This window comes from Canis lupus, chromosome 36 (assembly GCF_003254725.2).
Source record: "Canis lupus dingo isolate Sandy chromosome 36, ASM325472v2, whole genome shotgun sequence".
NCBI lineage: Eukaryota > Metazoa > Chordata > Mammalia > Carnivora > Canidae > Canis > Canis lupus.
Window position 1 is genome coordinate 10,062,148 of NC_064278.1, and position 20,091 is coordinate 10,082,238.

Genomic DNA, 20,091 nt, shown 5'->3' on the forward strand with positions numbered 1-20,091 from the left:
AGGGTGAGCACTCTCTCTCAAATAAATGAATAAAATCTTTTTTAAAAATGGGGGATGGTGCGTCAGTGGCTCAGTCGGTTGAGCATCTCACTCTTGCTTTCAGCTCAGGTCATGATCTCAGGCTCTTGAGAATGAGCCCCGCTTCGGTGTCTCCACTTAACATGGAGTCTGCTTTAGATTCTCTCCCTCTTCCTGCCCCTCTCCCTGTTCAAGCGTGCGCTCTCTCTCTCTCTCTCTCTTAAATAAATAAAATCTTTTTAAAAAATAACATTTATTCTGGTGAACTATTTCTTTTTATTCATTCAAAAAATGCTCACTCTATTAGACACTATTTCAGTTGCTGCCAGACAGAGCCGTTTTCTCTTTCTTCTTTAACAACTGAGATAAAATTCACATTCAGTAAAATTCACTTCTGGAATCCACTTTGGAATATTCCCATTTTCACAGATATACAGCTGAGTGACTGCCACTACAATCAAGATAGGGAATAAGTCCATCAATCTCCAAAACCGCCCCAGGTCCGTTGGTAATCATCCCCTGCCCCTAACCTTGGACTCTGCTAACTACTTTCCCCATAGCTTTGCCCTTACAAGAATGAGATCACACAGCATCTAGCCATTAAGACTGGCTCCCCCACTTAACATAATGTGTTTGACATTCACTCATGTCATTGCACGTAGTAGTCATTCCTTTTTATGGTTTTGGTGGTAGTACCCCAAGGTATGGATTAATCATAGTCTACCCATTCCTCAGTTTAGGGACATTGGGTTGTTTCTCATGTTGGGCAATTATGACTAAAAATCCTATAGAAATTTACATGTTAGTTTTTGCATCCACAGAGGTTTTCATTTTTCTTGGAAAATACCTAGGAGCGGGATTGCTGGGTTGTACTGACAATGAATGCTTACGTTTTATTTTTAAAAACTTCTCAAACTATCTTCCAACCTGTCCACACAATTTTGCATTACAATAAGCAGTATGTGATATTAATTATAAATAATGACTCACTCTGAGCTAATAAAAAACTGAATAAAATTATTTATGATGAAATACAGTTATTACCTAACTATAAATTTTTGCCATCTGGTAACAAAACAATTCCAATAACTTAACATAAAAATCTCAGTCAAAAGCAATACTACAGAAAATAAGCCATGCCTAGATAACAAAAGAGTAGTTCAAGAAAGAAAAAATATAAATATAATCCTTTATATTCATAAAGTTAAACACTGGAAATAACAGAGTTCAAAAAGTTTTGCTCAAAAAAGCAGAGAGCCAAATAGAAGAAAAGCTGAAATCCCCCAAAGCCATGCTTTGCCATATTCATCTATCTGGTTAGGGAAAACATTCCAACTCCAAACCTATAATCGAATTTCAAGTGAAAGGGGGAAACTACTATTTCTTTGAGACATTTTTACACAAGGGATGACCAAGTAACCAAATTTTTCCATGGTGATAATCTTAATCTGCATTGAACCACTGGGCAGGAAAGGCCCAGTTACCTACTTGTCAGAGATGCTACAGCTGCCTCAGGTGTTCCTGGGCCCTCGGAGAGAGGGGCTTCATCCAGCAGTTTGGGCACAGTGCACTGCTCGTGACTGGGGAGCCCAGGGCCAAGGGAGGCTTCTGCCAAAGAAGTAAAATCTGTGGAAATGGCACTTAGACAACAGAATTAAGGCAAGCAGAGAACAAGAAGCATTTTGAAGAAATCAGATTGGTTAGCTCACAATTATCCGTGCGTTAAACAAGAAGAGGTAACTAGGGGGAAAAAGGAAGAGAAAGAGAAATAGATATCAAGCAAAGTTTGAATAGCATTCACACCTTTTTTCTAATACTTTCAAATCGTCTCTGTCACTTATATAGTTTGATATTATTTAACAAAATTCCTTTGTAGGACAAAACAGTATCATTGGTATTATTCTGGGTAGGACTTAAGAAATAAGAAAAACCATGACTAGTTATATTATGGTAATGTTTTTAATCAAAGAGGACAGGAGAATTCCTATATAAGACATGTCACAGTCTCAAATACCTAAAAATCACCTAAGGATTAAATATTTAGGAGCATTTGGGTGCACCTGAATTTCTCCTGTGTTTATGAATATTAATTAGAAAAATTAGGTAGGGTTATATTGAGCTATTTTCATACCTATAAAATTATCCCTATGCTAAAATACTGGCATAGTAATATTCTATTTTTGGTTAGACAGTAGTCATATTCATTTATGTCCAAGAATTAAGAAACTTTATCACGTTCATTCTTATAATAGCTACTATTAAAAATATAGGGAAACAGTATTAAATTATTTTATTTTTACAGGCATTTATTTGGAGAATCCAAATGAGACCATATAATAGAAAATGTTTCATGATAACAATTTTTTACCACTGAATTAGGACACTATGTATGTTGAATTCATGCCTCAGACAGTTGCATGAAGAACGGGACCTTACACTTTGGTGTAAGTTTTCTAGTGAACACACTAAGGTACATCCTGAACTAAGATGTGTCCTACCTTTTGGGAGGGACATTAAGAAGTGGTAATCTGACGTTGCATACAGAAAAGTCTTAGGTACCATCACGGAACTGAAATTTTGAGTTCTGTCAGTTTCATACTCAACCCAGGGTGGAGATTTTTTCATTTCACCATATAAAATTTGGGAAATAGAGTCAACGCATCTGTATCTCTTTCCTACACAGAGTTAAGTTATAACTAGATTCATTCCCTCAACCAACATGAAAAGTCTTTTTCAGTAACTACGTGATGTGGAACAAAGGCGTCCTACCTGGGCTGGCCAGCTCCTCGGGAGAGTTTGCTTCCAAAACACCGTCTGTAGGAACTGTATGTCCTGTCTGCAGGGCTGGAGGACAGAAGCAGCACAACTTAGAAACAAGCCACACTCACGGATGTAGCAATTCCTTAGTAGCTTTATTTTTATAGAATTTGAGAAGAGATAGCCCTAACTTTGTTAGAAGCCATTTCACCATCCAGCTTCAATACAACTAAAATCTCCTTAGGTTCCCCTTCCTACAGGTAGTCAATCCTGGAGTCAGAGTGTCACAAAGGATCTCAAGCTCAATTTTAGGATCAGGGAGCTGTACAATCATTATTTTTTCGTTATGTTGCAGATTTTAAAAAGGTAGTTCAGTGAGAATAATCAGACTATTAATATTACTAAAATTAATTAAAAGCTTAAGTTTGTTTTTTAGTAAAAAGACCTGATTCATAACCTATCTCACTTTACTGTGTATGTGAAACAAGACACACATAATATCTACTGGGAAAAATAACATTACCAAGCACACGACTATGTTCAGCACTTTGATGCAGGGGTATTTTGGAGGGTGGGGAAGGTGCTTTTCGCTTTGTCCTTTTCAAAGATGAACTGCTGACAGAGGTACTACTGAGCTGCAGTGAGCCAGTCCTCACTATGCCTGCTCCACAGGGATTCTGGAAAACAAAATGACCAGACACGATCTCTATTTAGAAATTAACAGCGGAACTTCAGGAAGAGACCGACCTTCATATACCAATGTGAGACATAAGAGTCATTCATGCAAAACCACTTACGGAGCATCTGCCATGTGCCAGGAGCTGAACTAGGAGATGGATATGTAAAGTAAAATAAATATGGTCCCTCTCAAGAAACTTAGGCTAGGATGGAAGAATGGCATACAAACAACCAATTAAAATGTAGAGGACTCATAAGCATTACAGTCAAAAACCAGCTTTCAAAGAAAATTATGGAGAAAATATTGATGTAAAGTAAGAGGTGAAAACGGAAGAATATCTGTACATTAAAACAGCTGGCTTGATTAATCGTTTTTTTTGTACTAATGTATTAGTGACAAACATCTCAAAAATTTCTATGTCTACCCAAGGCAAGGTCATCTGAGGTCACCGACTCTATAGCCGGCTAATGCTCACACTCCCAGCATGTGACTGTCAGCAGACCCTAAGACCGTCCTGCCTCAGCTGGCTGCCTGGTGCCTCCTGGCGCCCAGCCATGTCATCTCTTTCTCTTTACAGTTAACCTGCTTAAAGGAGCTGTTCATAGTTTTTTGTCTCCAGTTTCTCATCCCCCACTTGAACCCTTCCAACCAGCTATTTCCCAACTTCTGATCCATTAAAACTATTCCTATCAAAGTCATCAGTGACGACCACCACACTAAACTAGTGGCTAATTCTTTGAACTCATTTATTTGACCTGTTAGCAGCACTGAACACCCTCTTAAAATTCTTTTTTTCTTACCTCCAGATGACCACCTTCCTATTCTGCACAGATCCCAATGCTCCCTTTTCTTTTAGGGTTGTTTTTCATCTCAGTCCTTGGATACACTCTCTTTAATATCTATGTTCACTCTGTTGGTCATCTCTATTCCCTTGGATTTATGTATTATTAATGTTGACTAATTCTAAACTTATGCCTCGATCCTGGACCTCGATCTTCTATTTAATATCTAAGGTGATTAGATGGCATGTCTAAAACTGAGGTCCTAATAATCCTTCCTTTCCCCTCTTCCATGAAAAATAATCCTGTTCCTGCAGTCTCTCCTGTTTCAGTAAAGAGCAAGTCATTCCCCTCCATTTGTTCAGGCCAGTAACTCTGGATCATCCTCATCTCCTTTCATATCTCTCTCTGTCTCTCTCTCTCTCTCTCATCTCCTTTCTTCCTCACAGCCCACAGGAAGTCCATCCTGTTGGCTCACCCAGTTTGATTGAATTATCAAGAACCTCCTAACTGGAATCTGCTTCCACACTGCTTCTCTACAGCCCTTTCTCAACACTCCAGCAAAAGGATCCTATTAAAATAGAAGTTTGACTAGGTCACTTTGTTCATAACCCACTAACGGTTTCCAAATGGGCACAAGGCCAAAGTCCTTGTGAGGACTCCTAAAGCAGTTGACCACCTAGCCCCTAGATCTCTCTGACCACCTCCTCCTCTGAGAATGGAGTAGCAGACTCCGCTCCAGCCACACTGGCCTTCATGCTGCTCAAGCGTGCCAGAGTGTTCCCACCTCAGGTGGTTGTACTTCCTGTTCTCATACCTGGAATGCTCTTTAATAATATGATGTCTTTCTCATCTTCTTCAGTTAATTTCTCAAATGTCACCTTTTCAATGAGCTTTTCCCCCTATACTTTTCCCTTTTCCCAGCTTGATCTTTATGCTCAGCATTTAATAGCTCTAGAACCTACCATGTTATTGGCTTATTCACCTTCTTTACTATCTTCCATTGGAGTTGAATATAAGAAATTTTTTCTTTCTTCCTACTTTTCTCACGGTTGTATCTCCAGACTAATGTCTAGCTCATAGAAGTCTCTCAATAAATAACTGTTGAGTGAATGAAAGAAGGAATGAAATACTGTCTTCTCCTCTTGTGAATAAAGGCCTTGATAAATGTGAATTAGGAGAAGATGGAAATCTTGAGTCATTCCAATCTTGAGACAATGCAAGTACACCTAACAGAAGGGAACTAGTTCATACAGTGTTTGTAGTCCTAATGCCTTGCTACACATGAAGAAAAATGAAGCAAACTTTACTTTTTGTAATTTCATATGTCTGTCAGAGAAGAAAGAAAGAGGGAAAGTTTGAGTTACTTGTCATCACTGTGAATTGTGTTTGGTACTAAAAAGGAGGGCAGGTCATGTCACAGGGAGAGAGCATAGTCTGGTCCATGATGGCATGCACCTGATGGAACATGTCTCTCACTGAGGATAACTTCTCTTAACAAGGGGACACACAGGGTGGCACCTGGATGACCTGACTGGTAGTCAAACCACTAAATATCCTTCATTCCAAAGGAGGAATAGCTGCAGCCACCAACCTCCTCTCCTCTCAATTCTGTAGAGCTTTGAGACCTAATCCAGTAAGGAAAGAGTAAAACTTACCATCTAAACCCAGATTGATTCAGTTACTAAAGCCAATTCTGATTAAATCTAAGGGCCATTCCTCACCCCTGCCCCGCTCTGGAGTGGATATGGGGACAGATCCCTCACTGCAGTTTGGACATTTGAAACAATCAGGAGTACCTTTGGCAATGAAGGGCTGAGAAAGAAATCTATTATATTAAGCAGCTGGATGAGCAGTATTTAAATATTTTTGAGTAGAATGTAAAGTTTTTTTCTTATTGATTAAGGATATATCTCTGGGTTTGAAAACTTTAATTTGCTATCTTATAAAATTAGCAAATTTAGGAGTTTTTAGGAAAGAGGAAAAAGGCTGAAAATTCTCCTAAAAAAATGTGGCACTTCACTTTTCAAAATAATGATGTAAAAATCAAAAGCAATAGAATAGGTCATTTTATTTCTCAGGTGATTTTACTCTGTAAAGCCCTATTAAAGCATGCCTTCTTCCTCTCACAGACCTAGTTTACCAGTAAGAGCACAGGAAGTGATCAATAAGTCATTGCTGAATGCACAAATTTGGGCAGCATTTAATTTTCCTCCTCCTTCCATGCTGAAAACATGTTTCCCATGCTTAGACTGATTGCTTCCATGAGGTCTAGACCTGTGTTCCCCTGTAGGCCAGATTCCCAATCACTGTCATTTGTTGGTCTTTTCTATTACCTGATAAAAGCAGTCATGACTTGAATTAGTCATGAATTTCTCATATGACAATATCTGTTTAGGAGTTAGAGCTCTTAAATTTTGGTCATAATAAAATATACAGTAAAGACATTAGAAGGGAAGACTTTGCATATAAGGACTTACAAGTTTACATGAACCTAACCATAACTCAAAGACAAAATAAAAATAGATTCACGTGTTTCATTTACATCCCTACAGGTCTTAAAATAAGCTAACTTCTTTTTTCAGGAGATTCATAATTTGTATGAATAAAGAATTTAAAATTTGTCAAAATATACAGATTTTTAGTTTTACTAAAAATTTTCAATAGTATTTATGAAGACAGTTGTGGGAAAAGAAGGGCAAAGACGTGAACATTTTGAAGGAACACATATTTTGTAACTTTATCCTCTAGTACTTAACTCTCTTTACCCTGTCTTGTAGGTGTAACATGAAAGTAAACGGACATACATTATTAGAGCTGCATTTGGATCCAAGAGACTGAGAAGGAAGACATTAAGGAAAACACCAAGATTGTCACGGAGTGGTAACAGGAAGATGTATATGACTTGTCATAACTGGATTCCATGCTATAATTATGGTTAAGACTTATTAAGTTTATGACAAAAATGTAATTTTAACAATTTACATAGGATGGTCCAAGAGCAGAAGTTTTCAAAGAATAAGAATGGTGAGAGTTTAGATAATCAGCAACAGATTAATGATGGAAATATAAGTTTTATCCTGAGGTAGAATATTACTGTTAGTGTTCAAGGAAATAGCTTAATATATATTTGTCTTTTAAGACAGAGACAAGTGTTTTTGTTGTTGTTAGAGAGAGAGAGAGAGAGAGAGTCTTAAACAGGCTCCACCCCCAGCACAGAGCCCCACACAGGGCTCGATCTCATAATCTTTGGATCATGACCTGAGCCAAAATCAAGAGTCAGACACTTAAATGACTGAGCCACCCAGGTGCCCCTGCTTTCTTTTTTAAAGACTTTTAGAAAATAACTCCAATCAGCTAAGAAGGAAAGGTAAGGTAAGGTAATAAAAATCAAACTTGGAGTTATTTTGTGTTAAATATCACTATTAAGACCATAGTAGAGGAACCCCCAAGCCTTGAGAAAGGGATGTTCTGTATCTACTGCAAACATCCTTTTCTTGGGTAAAAGCCCAGAGGAAAAGCAGCAGCATTTAAGTTAGAAGATCTAGGTGTTCCTAAATAGACTGCACCAAGAAATGTGGTGTGTACTGAGGAATGTGGGTGGAATATACTTAGCTAGCACACAAGAATAGAGAGACTCCTAACTCAAGAATGACTACTTCTAGAAAGCAGACTCACTAAACCACCACAGTTGCTTAAGTAAACACATCATGAGTTCCCATATAAAAAGCTAGGAAAACAAAAGCAAAAATGAACTACTGAGACTTCATGAAGATAAAAAGCTTCTGCACAGCAGAGGAAACAATCTACAAAACTAAAAGGTAACCTACAGAGTGGGAGAAGACATTTACAAATGATGTAGCTGATAAAGGGCTAGAATCCAAAACCAATAAGGAGCTTATCAAACTCAACACCCCAAAAAAACAATAGTCAAGAAATGGGCAGAAGACAGGAATAGACATTTTTCCGAAGACATACAGATGGCCAACAGACACATGAAAAGATGCTCCACATCACTCATCGTCAGGGAAATACAAGACTATAATGAGATATCACCTCACACCTGTCAGAATGCCTAAAACCAACAACACAGGAAACAACAGATGTTGGTGAGGATGCACAGAAAGGGGAGGCATCTTACACTGTTGGTGGGAATGCAAACTGGTACAGCCACGCTTGAAAACAGTATGGAGGTTCCTCAGAAAATTAAAAATAGAGCCACCCTGCAAGCCTGCAATTGAACTACTAGGTATTCACCCAAAGAATATAAAAATACCACATTAAAGGGGGACATGCACCCTGATGTCTATAGCAGTGTTATCAACAACAAATTATGGAAAGAACCAAAGTGTCCACTGACTGCTGAATGGATAAATAAGATGTGCTGTGTGTGTGTGTGTGTGTGTGTGTATAATAGACTATTAGTGTAAAAAAGAATGAAATCTGCCATTTGCAAGGATGTGGATGAAGCTAAAGAGTATTATACAAAGTGAAATAGGTCCAGTCAGAGAAAGACAAATACCATATGATTTCACTCATATATAGAATTTCAGAAACAAAATAGGTGAACATAGGGGAAAGAAAAAAAAAAAAAGAGGGGCATATAAAAGAGACTTAAAAAAAATACTGTCTTTGTTTAAGAGAAAGAACATGATGGGGGGGGGGTTGGGTAGGGGCAGAGGGAGAGGGAGTAGTAGGTTCCCCGCTGAGCAGTGAGCCCAACATTGGGCTCAATTCCAGGACCCCAGGATCATGACCTGAGCTGAAGGCAGACGTTTAACCAACTGAGCCACCCAGGTGCCCCAAAAGTGACTCTTAACTACAGAGAACAGTGTTGCTGGAGGGGAGGTGGGTGGGGGGATGAGCTCAATGGGTGACAGGGATTAAGCAGGGTACTTGTGTTGAGCACTGAGTGTTATCTAAGTGATGAATCACTAAATTCTACTTCTGAAACTAATATCACATTGTATATTAACTGGAATTTAAATAAAAGCTTGACACATTAAAAATAAAATGCCAAAAAAAAAAAAAAAAAAAAAAAGAAGGCCCTCAAGTGTCCAACCACACTGCGTCCTCAAGCCCTAGTCCTGTGTCCTTCAAGAGTATGTGCCTCATAGTCTCTTCACCATTCCACCGTTGCATTAGTCAGGCTGGAGCTATCCGGTATTTTTGAATGTGAGTTGGTGTCTAGCTGGAGAGAGGCTTCTAGAGGGTTTACAAGTTGGAAGGAGGCCTAGTGTAATGCTTACCAAATGAGCTTTGGAGACAATGTCAGGGCTTGAGCCCGGGAACACGGCCATCTAGTGTCTCTGCAACCTTCAGCCTCCTCATCTATAAAGTGGGAAAAGTAACAGTCCCTACACCTCAGAAGGGGCTGGATGCTTATGTGAAATGACATGTGTGAAAACTCAGCTCAGTGCTCTGTATACAGTATCTGTTCCATAAATACTAGCTAATGTCACATGCAGCTCATCTAGTGTAAAGTATGGGAATGTGATCTGTAAATAAAATAAGCAAATGATAGTTCTAATGTAGAGTTAGAGTGAAAAGAATGGATAAAAGGGGGTAGTTATTCTACGGCTGTACTTCATCTGCAATTAAAGGTGGTGGTAAGAGTCCTAGTAGAGTCCATCTCCGTTATAATCAGCCTTAATATCCCAACAGTGCCCAGCATTCAGGAACTGGGGCTTAGTCCACTGCATAAGCCAAATTCATCATAATTCATTATGTGTAAAAATTCCACCTTGAAGTCACCTCGGGCACCTCCATCTTACTTTAAAGGAATTTAATAAAACCGCAATACTTAATACTTGCTTCAATCTTGGTGATGGGTATATGACTGTGTATAATATGTAAATCTGAATATTTCTTAACTTTAATGTAAAGAATTAAAGTTGAAAAATTGTTTAGAACCGTCTTTAGCTTTTGGCACTGAGATATGTTTCATCTGGCCAAATCATGACTGAAAATTTTTTAAAGAGGTTGAGATTAAACTATATTTAAATCCAAAGGGTTTACAAAACAAGAACACAGAGGTTTTTTACTTACTAGGGGAAAACACTTTGGTTAATGATTAGAGATGTTCAATTATTTACTTTAGAGTCACTCAGTCTGCCTGCTATTAGGAAAAACTGCACCCCTAACAGGAATGCACATCAGTGAATTTTACAGTCTGTGAAAAGGAAAAAGCTGCACAGAGAAAGAGAACACTCTAGGGAAAGTGGCAAGTCAAGCTGAAAACCATGCCAGATACTTAATCCCTCAGAATTCACACCCAGATCAGGATTTACTGGTTCAAAATGGAACTAAATTTAGCTGAAGAAAATAGAATTGAATGGCATTCAGTAGATTTACTGAGTCCTAGCTCTGTACAAGTTATTAGATCACTTATTAATCACAGTGGAATTATAAGATGTGGGTCATTGAAATCAATATATTCTGTATAAAAGAGTCAAAGCAAAAAATGCAAACAGAAAAATTAGGAAAAAAAAACTTGAATCAAAGGACAGAAATACAGTAGCCCAACTTCAAGGACATTTAAATGTTTCTGTTAGAAGCTTTGGGTTTTTCTGTTTATAATTTCCACATGTGGGGAGGGATGCGTTAGAGAGGAGAAAACCTAAGCTACCCCACTGAAACTGTCTTTAAACTCATACTTTTTTTCCTTCTTCTTAAATGACAGATTCACATTATCCTTCTCCAAACTGGATATTCTCTATAAATACTATGACGTACTATTTCACTGCCTATGAATTGTATCCCAATGCCTTTTACATAACTAGCTAAAGGTCAAGCTCGAACTCTTAACTCTTGATGGAAGAAGTCTTTCTAAGATAATTTTACAACTTACACAACAGATCAGTTTTAAACTCCAAAACATGTAATTATAATAAAGTAAATGTGATCTAGAAATATGAGGTACCGTAATGAATTTGTAAAATAAGCAAATTGTAGAGGCAAGGTTTTTTTTTTTTTAATCATAGTGAATTCAGTTTTATTACTGATTTGATCATAAAATTAGCACAATCCCGTATTACATGCAAACAACGCATACAATGATAAGGGGGGAAAAAGAGAAAAATCAGTGTAAACCCCAACAAATATAGGTTACCTCACAGAAGTTTGGTGTCCAACCTTTTATACATATCCTCTATATTTGTACATACACATTTTTTTACTTGTATTGGACGAAGGCATATATGCCAGTTTCTTTCTTTATAAAGTTTTTAAAAATAAAATGCTATTTCAGTGAGGCGAGGGCATGTTTGTATTGCTGCCCTGAATCTCTTTCCACATCCTTCCAATTCCCTTAAATGGTACTTCCTCTGGACTCCTAAAAAAATCTAGGACTTATATATTCTATTTTCATGTTCTCTCAATAAACCAGTTTTAAGATCCTTCATTGATAGCACTGCAAGTCTTAGCCTGTCTAGGTCAACTTAGATTAAGAAAAATCCTATCAGCAAAGGAGTGTAAGAAATGGAGGTGATATGTCAGGTACCAGACTACTGTACTTAGGGCAGTAGTATCAGGGCCCGGAGCTCTTAAATCCATACCCTATAAGCAGTCATCTATTTGCCAATTTTAAGGGTGTTCCTATCAATTTGCTCAAATACATTCTATGACAGCAAGTAATGAGATTAAAGCTGGATTCGCTTAGAAGTGTCTAAATACCACCACTTGTAGTAACTTGTATATCTTTTGGTTACTAAAATTATATATATTATATATTAATCCTTTCAGGGGATTCTGGGTGGCCAAGCTTGCCACTAGCCACTCAAAATGGTCTAGATTTAAACTCATTATTCAATAACATTGTATCCTCCAGTTAAACTCATTAACCTGGCATATCTTCCTCAAACTTTGTATCCTCTGCCCCTTTTTATTGATGCTGAAAGCACTTGGGTTGCCTTTTGTGTTATAGTCATGAGTTCAGGGAGAAAGATGTCAATCAATGTTTTGTTTTTGTTATTGTACTTTAGAGTTTCAAAAATCCTCAGAGAAGTAATATCAGGACTAGGCCTCACTATCTGATAAACTCTGATCAAACCAAAGATCCACATAACAAAGCATTTTTATCTCTTAAAGGCCAATTTTAAAAGACAACGAAAGAATAAAATAATTTGATCATACTAGAGCTGGAAGAGGCTTTTTACAAATTTAGTTACAAAATCTTATTGTACAGAGGAGAAACTCAAGCCACAAAGTAGTTCAATGGCTTATTCTTCAAGGTAGAAGACAAAGAAGACAATGGAAAAAATGACAAGAGACCCATTGGTAGATCCAAGACTATCAAGCCAGAGTAGGGCTTTTTCTGCCACAATATACTTCCTTTCCAACCCTTCTCCATGCATATCAGAAAAATAAAACACAAATTTTACAACCTGGGTTATACTCTTGCAAAGTTTTTAAATCTCTCTCCCTGAGGCAACCTGTGATTTCATTTCATCAACCCTATAATACTTTGAGATATCATATAACCAAGTCTTATTAGTGGTAATCCCTTACTAATGACATTTTTTAAATGCCCAAAGATGAGGGCCTAACTTGGTAATACATCTCAGATGAAAAAAGAGAAGATAAATCACCAGAAATCAGAGCTCAGGATCAAGTTAAAAAGACAGACATGCTGGGAATCAAGGTTCTCTATGGTCAGTGATCAGAACAAAGTGTCTAGGGGTAGAAGAGTAGTGAACATCTATAGATTGACTTTAGGGCCTCCGGCTGAGTAAAGGGGCAATCAAGGGAACAAATGGGGCTCAACTCAGTTCATAACAGAAAGGAAGCCAAGGCTGTATGGCAGTCATCACCCAAGTGACCCCTCAGTCCTGTCACCATGGCTTCAGGAAAGAGGCCTGCTTCTCTCTGCTGTGGTCTCTAGTACATGCTGGTTACCAAAGAAAGGCGTTTTCTCCCCCATGAGCTCCCAAATGTCATAGTGGTAGAAAGTCTAAGTAAGCTTCATACCATAAGAACTTCTAAAGGAAGATTCCTAACACTGATTATCTTAAATATTAATTCAGTAGGTACTTCAGAGAGGCACAACTTTTATGTACTGGTAGAGAAGGGGGAGAAATCCACCCTAATTCCATTTATGACCTATTGCTCTTTGAATAGTATTACTCTTTAAAAGTTTAACAACTTTATAATGAGCATAGTTCTTTACATCTGGGTCAGAGGTAAAGCTGGCAGAAACTAAAAGTAATGGCTCAGAGGATTTTCAAGAGCATTAAATGAGTAATGTGCTTAGTACCTGGTCTGAAACGTTAGTAAGTGCTACATAAGCATTAGTCATTAATTTTGCTCTTGTGATTAAGACCCTTTGAAAACCTGAATAAAACTACCAAGAGAAAGTATATTTATATATGAGAAAACCTTAAAAGGAGGAAGCAGATTATACTGCACTCGGGCATTTCTCTACTGAATGAAACAAGTCATATTTTTGGAAATACAGACAGCTGTATCCCGTATATCAAACTAAAAATGCCATGGCAACCACTGTTCCTAGGCAATTGTAGAATTATGTGTGTGGTTTTCTTTCTATATGGTAAATGTAAGTGGAAAGTGGCGGGGAAAATCAAATGTTGTGCTATAACCTGGAGAAAAAACAAAAAAAAAAAAACTAGATTTCTTAAAGATTACAAATACATGCTCTCTTTTTACAATCTTAATGACTGCATAAAACATCTAGGATGAAAACTCATTAAGCGAAACTAAAACCAAATATATTCTTGCACATTTTATAAATATATGACAATATATCATCTTACCTGCTTATAAACCATGATAAATATTAAAAGGTAAAATTGAGTCAAAAATGAATAATGTCAAACATTTCTTAAAAACAATTAAATCAGCTGTTAAAAAATGAGCACACTCTACGTATTAAATTTCACTTGCATAATACTGGATGGCAAAGTATTTCCATTTCTCAACATTGGAGTGTCTGCACCAGAATGCAAAATAAGACCAAATAAAAAAAATTTCAATCAAGATAATTCTTTATTGTGTTTCCAGCCAAAAGCCAACATCCTAAAGCAAAGGAGGTACCGTTCTAGCAGCCTGGGAAGAACTGTTTTACTGCTATGTACACATATAACTCCAAAGAGCAAAACCATACCAAATGTGCAAAAATAAGGAATTCTCCAAAAGTTTCTGTGGATTCTGTGGGTCAAGTTTATCTGCAACTTGTGTCCAACTCTTTTTCCTCTTATTCAATTGGAAAATACTCTTAAAAGGCTGATTTGTCCATAATACTAGGACATCCTTTGGTGACAGATTTTATTGAATGTGCTCCTCACAGAAACTTGGTCAGCAAATATGGTACAGCTACTGGATTTCTAAAATTAGTTCCAATCTCATAATTCTAAGTCCTTTTCAATTTAAGTCAATGTCATTGCATTTCTGACTTTTGTCATGTGTGAAATAAATGACAATCTACGTAAATAACCACATACATATCATCTTAAGTAACTGTATGCATTTATATAGCAATACATGCAACATGGTTTAGGTAAACAACAGCAGGAGCCAGCCATTACATATGTTGTTGCATAAATGGCATTTCAAATCTTTAGGCAGAATCATATTCACAAACTGCTCAAAAAGATCTGAGAAAAACTGCCAGAAATTTTCTAATTGGATAGTTCTCTTCTGCAAATGAACATTTCCAGATTTCCATAGAAGATAGTATATTCACCTTTATAAGGAAAATGACACAAAGGCTTGAAATGTAAAAAAGTACATAGAAATTTAGGGACATGAACAAAGATGATAGCAATGACAGTAAACTATGGATTCTTTAAAAGACATTCTTTAGGTGGATAAAAGAATTTTATTTGCAAAAAAGTTCCAAAAAACCAGTTAGATTCTATTACTAACTTGGATCTTTCTTGAATTCTCTTTGGAAACTACACAATTAGTTGCCAAAATTAGCTCAGAAAAAATCAACAGTCTTTTATGTGAAGAGTTTTAGTTTAGGCTCCAGAATCACTATCCAATACCTTAATTTGCCAGTATTAAGAAATGCCTTACATAAATGAGACAAATTATTAAATACTGACACCAAAAAGCATAAAATAGATGTAGTGGACATTTTTTTCCAAGCTACAGGTAGACTGATCCATAAGCCCGCGTAAGACAAACAGAATATTGAGGACTACTTAAAAGAACACTACCATGAAGTGAAAGCTCAAAATGAATAAAACTGCATTAATTATAAGTTACTTTGTCATGCATTACTGTTATTTATCTCTCTAGCTCTATCTTTTGACACTTCACCCGCAAGAGATAAGCGTTTGCTATTTCTAATGTAATGTATTTCCAGTATTTTCTTTCTGCTTTATTAAAGGATGCTTTGGGGAAAAAGTATAAAAATCAGAACATTGTAGGTCTGTTAAACAGCGCACCCTTGTGGTTTATTCTAAATCCTGAATAATAAAAATCTACAGGATAAGAATGTATCCAAAATTCTTCAGGGATTTGAAAATAATTCTTTTCCAGTACTTTTTCCCAGCCTGCTATTACTTTCAACCATAATGCCTTTCTAAAATTAGAAATTCAGGGGCACCTGGGTGGCCTAGTCAGAACCCTCTGCCTCCGGCCTAGGTCATGATCCTGGGGTCGTGGGATTGAGCCCCACATCAGGCTCCCTGCTCAGAGGGGAGATCTGATTCTCCCTCTCCCTCTGCTCCTACCTCTGCTCGTGCTCTCTCTCTCTCTCTAATAAATAAATAAAATCTTTAAAAAATAAAGTTTCAAATTCAAAACTAAATTGTTTAATAAAATGTCTACAGTAATAATGAGTATTTTTTATTTAAAATTTATTATTATTTTTAAAGATTTTATTTTTTTATTCATGAGAGATATACATATGGCAGGGGTGGGGCAGAGAGAGAGAGAGAGAGAGAGAGAGAGGCAGAGACACAGGCAGAGGAAGAAGCAGGCTCCGCAGGGAGCCCAATGTGGGACTCAGTCCTGGGTTTCCAGGATCAGGCCCTGGGCTGAAGGCAGGGCTAAACTCCTGAGCCACCCAGGCTTCCCTATTTTAAATTTAAAACAGGCAGTAAAGGGATGTCTGGGTGGCTCAGTTGGTTAAGTGCTCGACACTTGATTTCAGCTCAGGTCGTGATATCAGGGTCATGAGATTGAGCCCCACGTCAGGCTCCAATCTGGGTGTGGAACCTACTTAAGATTCTCTCCCTCACTTTGATCCCTCCGCCCCAAGCTTACACTCACATGAGCTTGGATGCTCGCTCTCTCTGAAAAAAAAAAAAAAAAAAAAAAAAGATATATATGGAGGGTGATGGATGCGTTAATTAACCAGATGGCAAGATTTCTTTCACAATGTATATGTATTTCAAATCACCACAATGTAGACTTTAAACAACTTACAATTTCCTCTGTCAATTATACCTCAACAAAACTAAAAAGAAGGAAAAAAAGGCAGAACTGTCCCCTCATTTTGCTCGGTTTGTAGAGGGCCTTGAATGCCTAGAAAATAACTACCAGTTATCAAAGTTTCCAAACTGGGAAGACAGGTTAAGTTCTGGTCTTCTCCTTATTCTGCACCCTGGATTTCTCTAAAGCCTGACTTCAGCAGAAAGAAAGGAAGGGAGAAGGAAAGATAAAGATAAGGAAGGGAGACTAAATGAAGGACTCAGTAATTGGTTGCAAAAATAAAAAGAAAACACACTGAAAATGACCCTGAGCTTTTAGATCTCAGAGAACAAAAATAAGTTTGATTTTCAATACGTTGATTTCCACGTAGTGGTGAGTGAATAAGCAACCATGAGTTCAATCTGCAACTGGAATAAAATATTGGGAATGGAATTAAAAAGTTGACATATTTGTTTCCCAGCGCTGTTGCAACAACTTAATATGACCAAGTGGCTTAAAGCAACAGAAACTTGCTCTTTCACAGTTCTGGAAGCCCGAAGTCTGAAATCAGGCTGTTGGCAGGACCATAGGTCTCTGAAAATATAGGAGAGAATCTTTCCTTACCTCTTCCAACTTCTGGTGGCTCCTGGCATTCCTTGGCTTATGGCAGCGTAACTATAATCTCGGCCTGCATCATCACATGACCTCTCCTTTTTTGTCTCTGTGCATGTGTCTCCCCTCTTACAAGAACACCAGTCATTCGATTTGGGCCCAGCTTAAGTCCACACTGATCTTATTTATTGACCCTTAGCTTGAACATATCTTCTGGGGAGACACTATTCAAACTACTACAATTGAGAAGTCAACAAAGAATACGTCTTCTCCGAAAGAGTACGGTAAATATAGGCTAAGACCATGGATTCGGGTGCCTCCAAATTCAGAAAATGGGTAAGGGAAGTGGTGACAAGAAAAAAAGAAAAAGAGTTGAAATATAAAAAGAGAATCAGGACCAAGGAAGAGAGAAAAATCAAGACCAAGGGGGTGATTTAGCACATCAATACGATGAAGAAGTTAAGGAAATCAGTGCTGAGATGTCCAGGAAGGCATGAGTTCATATGAGCATGCACACGTGCACATGTACACTCACACACGCACACACGAACACAACCAACCATAGCTTAAGAATTTTTGTCATGAATAAATAAAAAATGATACTTCAGCTTCTCTAGGGAGAAACATAATTCTGGGGTCCTACTTAACGATACATCAAAGAACTACCCAGATGTCCAGATCAAAAGAAAAAATAATTAGAAAATTGTATAAAGATGTCCAGTTTGCCAAAGGCAACATACAAAAAAAAAAAAAGATTACTTAACATGGGAGCATCAACTGGTCATAGAGCAGAGGGTGAGAATCAAAAGAAACCGCTTTTGGTGAGGCCACTGGAAACAGAGCCTAGAATTTTAAGAGCAGACTTATTTCTTAGACGATGTAAACCTCTTCCGGCCCAAAGCACAAAAGAAGTTTACTGAAATAGATTGCATGAGGTCATCTGGAATAAAGATTTGTGACCAGGGGCTAAGATTTATTTCTACATAAGAAAAAAGACAAAAAAGAAAAAGAAAAAAGACAGACATTGGTAATTTAAAATTTAAAAACAATACTAAAAGTGCTACCTTTTAAATGCCTTACTATGAAGAAATAAATGTAAAGGAGTTACACCCACAAAATGAAGTCTTTGGGGGACCGTGACTCGGCCTCTGCTTATCTCACTCAGTTTCTTTTTTTTTTTTTTTTTCCTCACTCAGTTTCAATCTCCGCTTCCTGTTCATGCCCAGGCGTGCCATAGGCTTCACAACACGGTTCCTGTTGCCTGAGGCACTCCCACGTAGATGTTAATACTGAACCCAAGATCGCCTCTTCTATAACAACACTTCACCCAACTACCGAGTAGTTACTTTGGAAAACTTTATAGCAAACGATTCTATCATTTGAAAAAAAATAGTAAGTTTCCTCCTGATTTGCAAGGTGAGATTTTACACCATGGACATTAGATAAGAAAATCTCAACAAAAATAAGAAGGCAGCTTAATAGATAACTACTGAGTTTAAGCATCTTTTTTGCTCATTTCTACCCTGGTTGCCATTTACTTTTTAAAGATTTTATTTATTTATTTGAGAGAGTGAGTGAGCGAGCGAGACAGCATGAGCGGGATGTAGGGGTGGAGGGGTCAGAGGGAGAAGCAGACTCTCCACTAAGCAGACTCCAGGATCGTGACCCAAGCCGAAGGCAGATGCTTAACCGACTGAGCCATCCAGGTGCCTTGCTATTTACTTTCTGAAGGCACATGTGATAGTTTAAAAATTACAGTTAAAAACTATAGTTACTTTTTAAAGATGAGAAAACACAGAAATGTTTGTTACTTGGTTAGGGGGTTAGTTTACTTAAGCATTTAGTTTACTAAACTTCCAAGGGGAAATAAAACCTTCGAGCAGATACATGAAAACTTCTCAGTGTCTCAAATATCTCAAAATAAAATCTGCTCTCAAAGTTACTTGAATCATTTGTCTGATTTCAAGCAACAAAACATAAAGTCTCCTGTTTAATCACATTTACTTAAGATTAAAACATTTATAGTCACATGAGTAAAGCAAGGAACATACAATTTTTTTTATTTATTTATGATAGTCACAGAGAGAGAGAGAGAGAGGCAGAGACACAGGCAGAGGGAGAAGCAGGCTCCATGCACCGGGAGCCCGACGTCGGATTTGATCCCAGGTCTCCAGAATCGCGCCCTGGGCCAAAGGCAGGTGCCAAACCGCTGCGCCACCCAGGGATCCCCGGAACATACAAATTTTATAGGCATGAAAAGTAGTTTGCAAGTGGACTTCCACAAAACAGCAAGCTCCAGGGAAATGTGGGAGTAAACAGAAGCAATAGTAAGTCAGTATGGGGAAGAGACATACCCAGAACATAAGAGTATATAAAAGTAACTGGAAAACACTCTATATGAAAAGACTTTTTTTTTTTTTTTTAAACTACAGAGTATCTATGTACCAACAAGACACCAGGATTCCTGTGAGAACCCCAGAGTCAGTTCAAGAAGATACATCTAGTTAGAAACCCATGAATGCAGCATAAAGACTGGAAAAAAAAGTCCAAAATTAAATATTTGCATTCCCAATATATGCATTAAGCACCTCTGGTTGGGCTGTCGTAAAACACAGCTTTAAGGTGTATGGGTGATTTATTTGCTTGAATATAAAAGCTACTTAAAATTGACACATTCGTTCTTCACTGCATCACAGAACTATACATAGGGTAATCTCTTCCCAGTACCAATGTTATTAATAAGGTTATTACATTAGATGGTATGTAATCATCTTAGTACATATCAGTGATGTTACCAATTTTATTAGCAGTTTATGTGGAAAAGGAAAATAAGAGAAAAAATAGATAGCCCCCTGCCCCACCTTCAAA

The 20,091-nt window shown here is 37.5% G+C and overlaps 2 protein-coding genes across 21 annotated transcripts in view; one reads left to right on the forward strand and one right to left on the reverse strand.

Annotated features, from left to right (window-relative positions):
- The window catches only part of LOC112674662 (sterile alpha motif domain-containing protein 1-like), a 97,217-nt gene extending 78,500 nt beyond the window's left edge, over positions 1-18,717 (forward strand). For 6 of the 7 annotated variants that reach the window (XR_007408764.1, XR_007408742.1, XR_004803079.2 and 3 more), the window contains one exon: positions 7,014-10,045. The gene's annotated coding sequence lies outside the window, so the exon portion shown is untranslated. Of the gene's footprint in view, positions 1-7,013; positions 10,046-18,419 lie in introns of those variants that run through there. The other variant, XR_007408744.1, reaches the window with a different exon arrangement.
- Positions 1-20,091, reverse strand: part of COBLL1 (cordon-bleu WH2 repeat protein like 1) — a 162,382-nt gene that overhangs the window by 18,611 nt on the left and 123,680 nt on the right. For 8 of the 14 annotated variants that reach the window (XM_035696032.2, XM_049106343.1, XM_049106344.1 and 5 more), the window contains 3 exons: positions 3,299-3,452; positions 2,788-2,862; positions 1,507-1,644 (listed from right to left, as the gene is read on the reverse strand). In XM_035696032.2, the coding sequence (XP_035551925.2) occupies positions 1,507-1,644; positions 2,788-2,862; positions 3,299-3,452 (367 nt within the window). The remainder of the gene's footprint in view (positions 1-1,506; positions 1,645-2,787; positions 2,863-3,298; positions 3,453-20,091) is intronic. The other 6 variants (XM_049106348.1, XM_049106347.1, XM_049106346.1 and 3 more) reach the window with 2 other exon arrangements.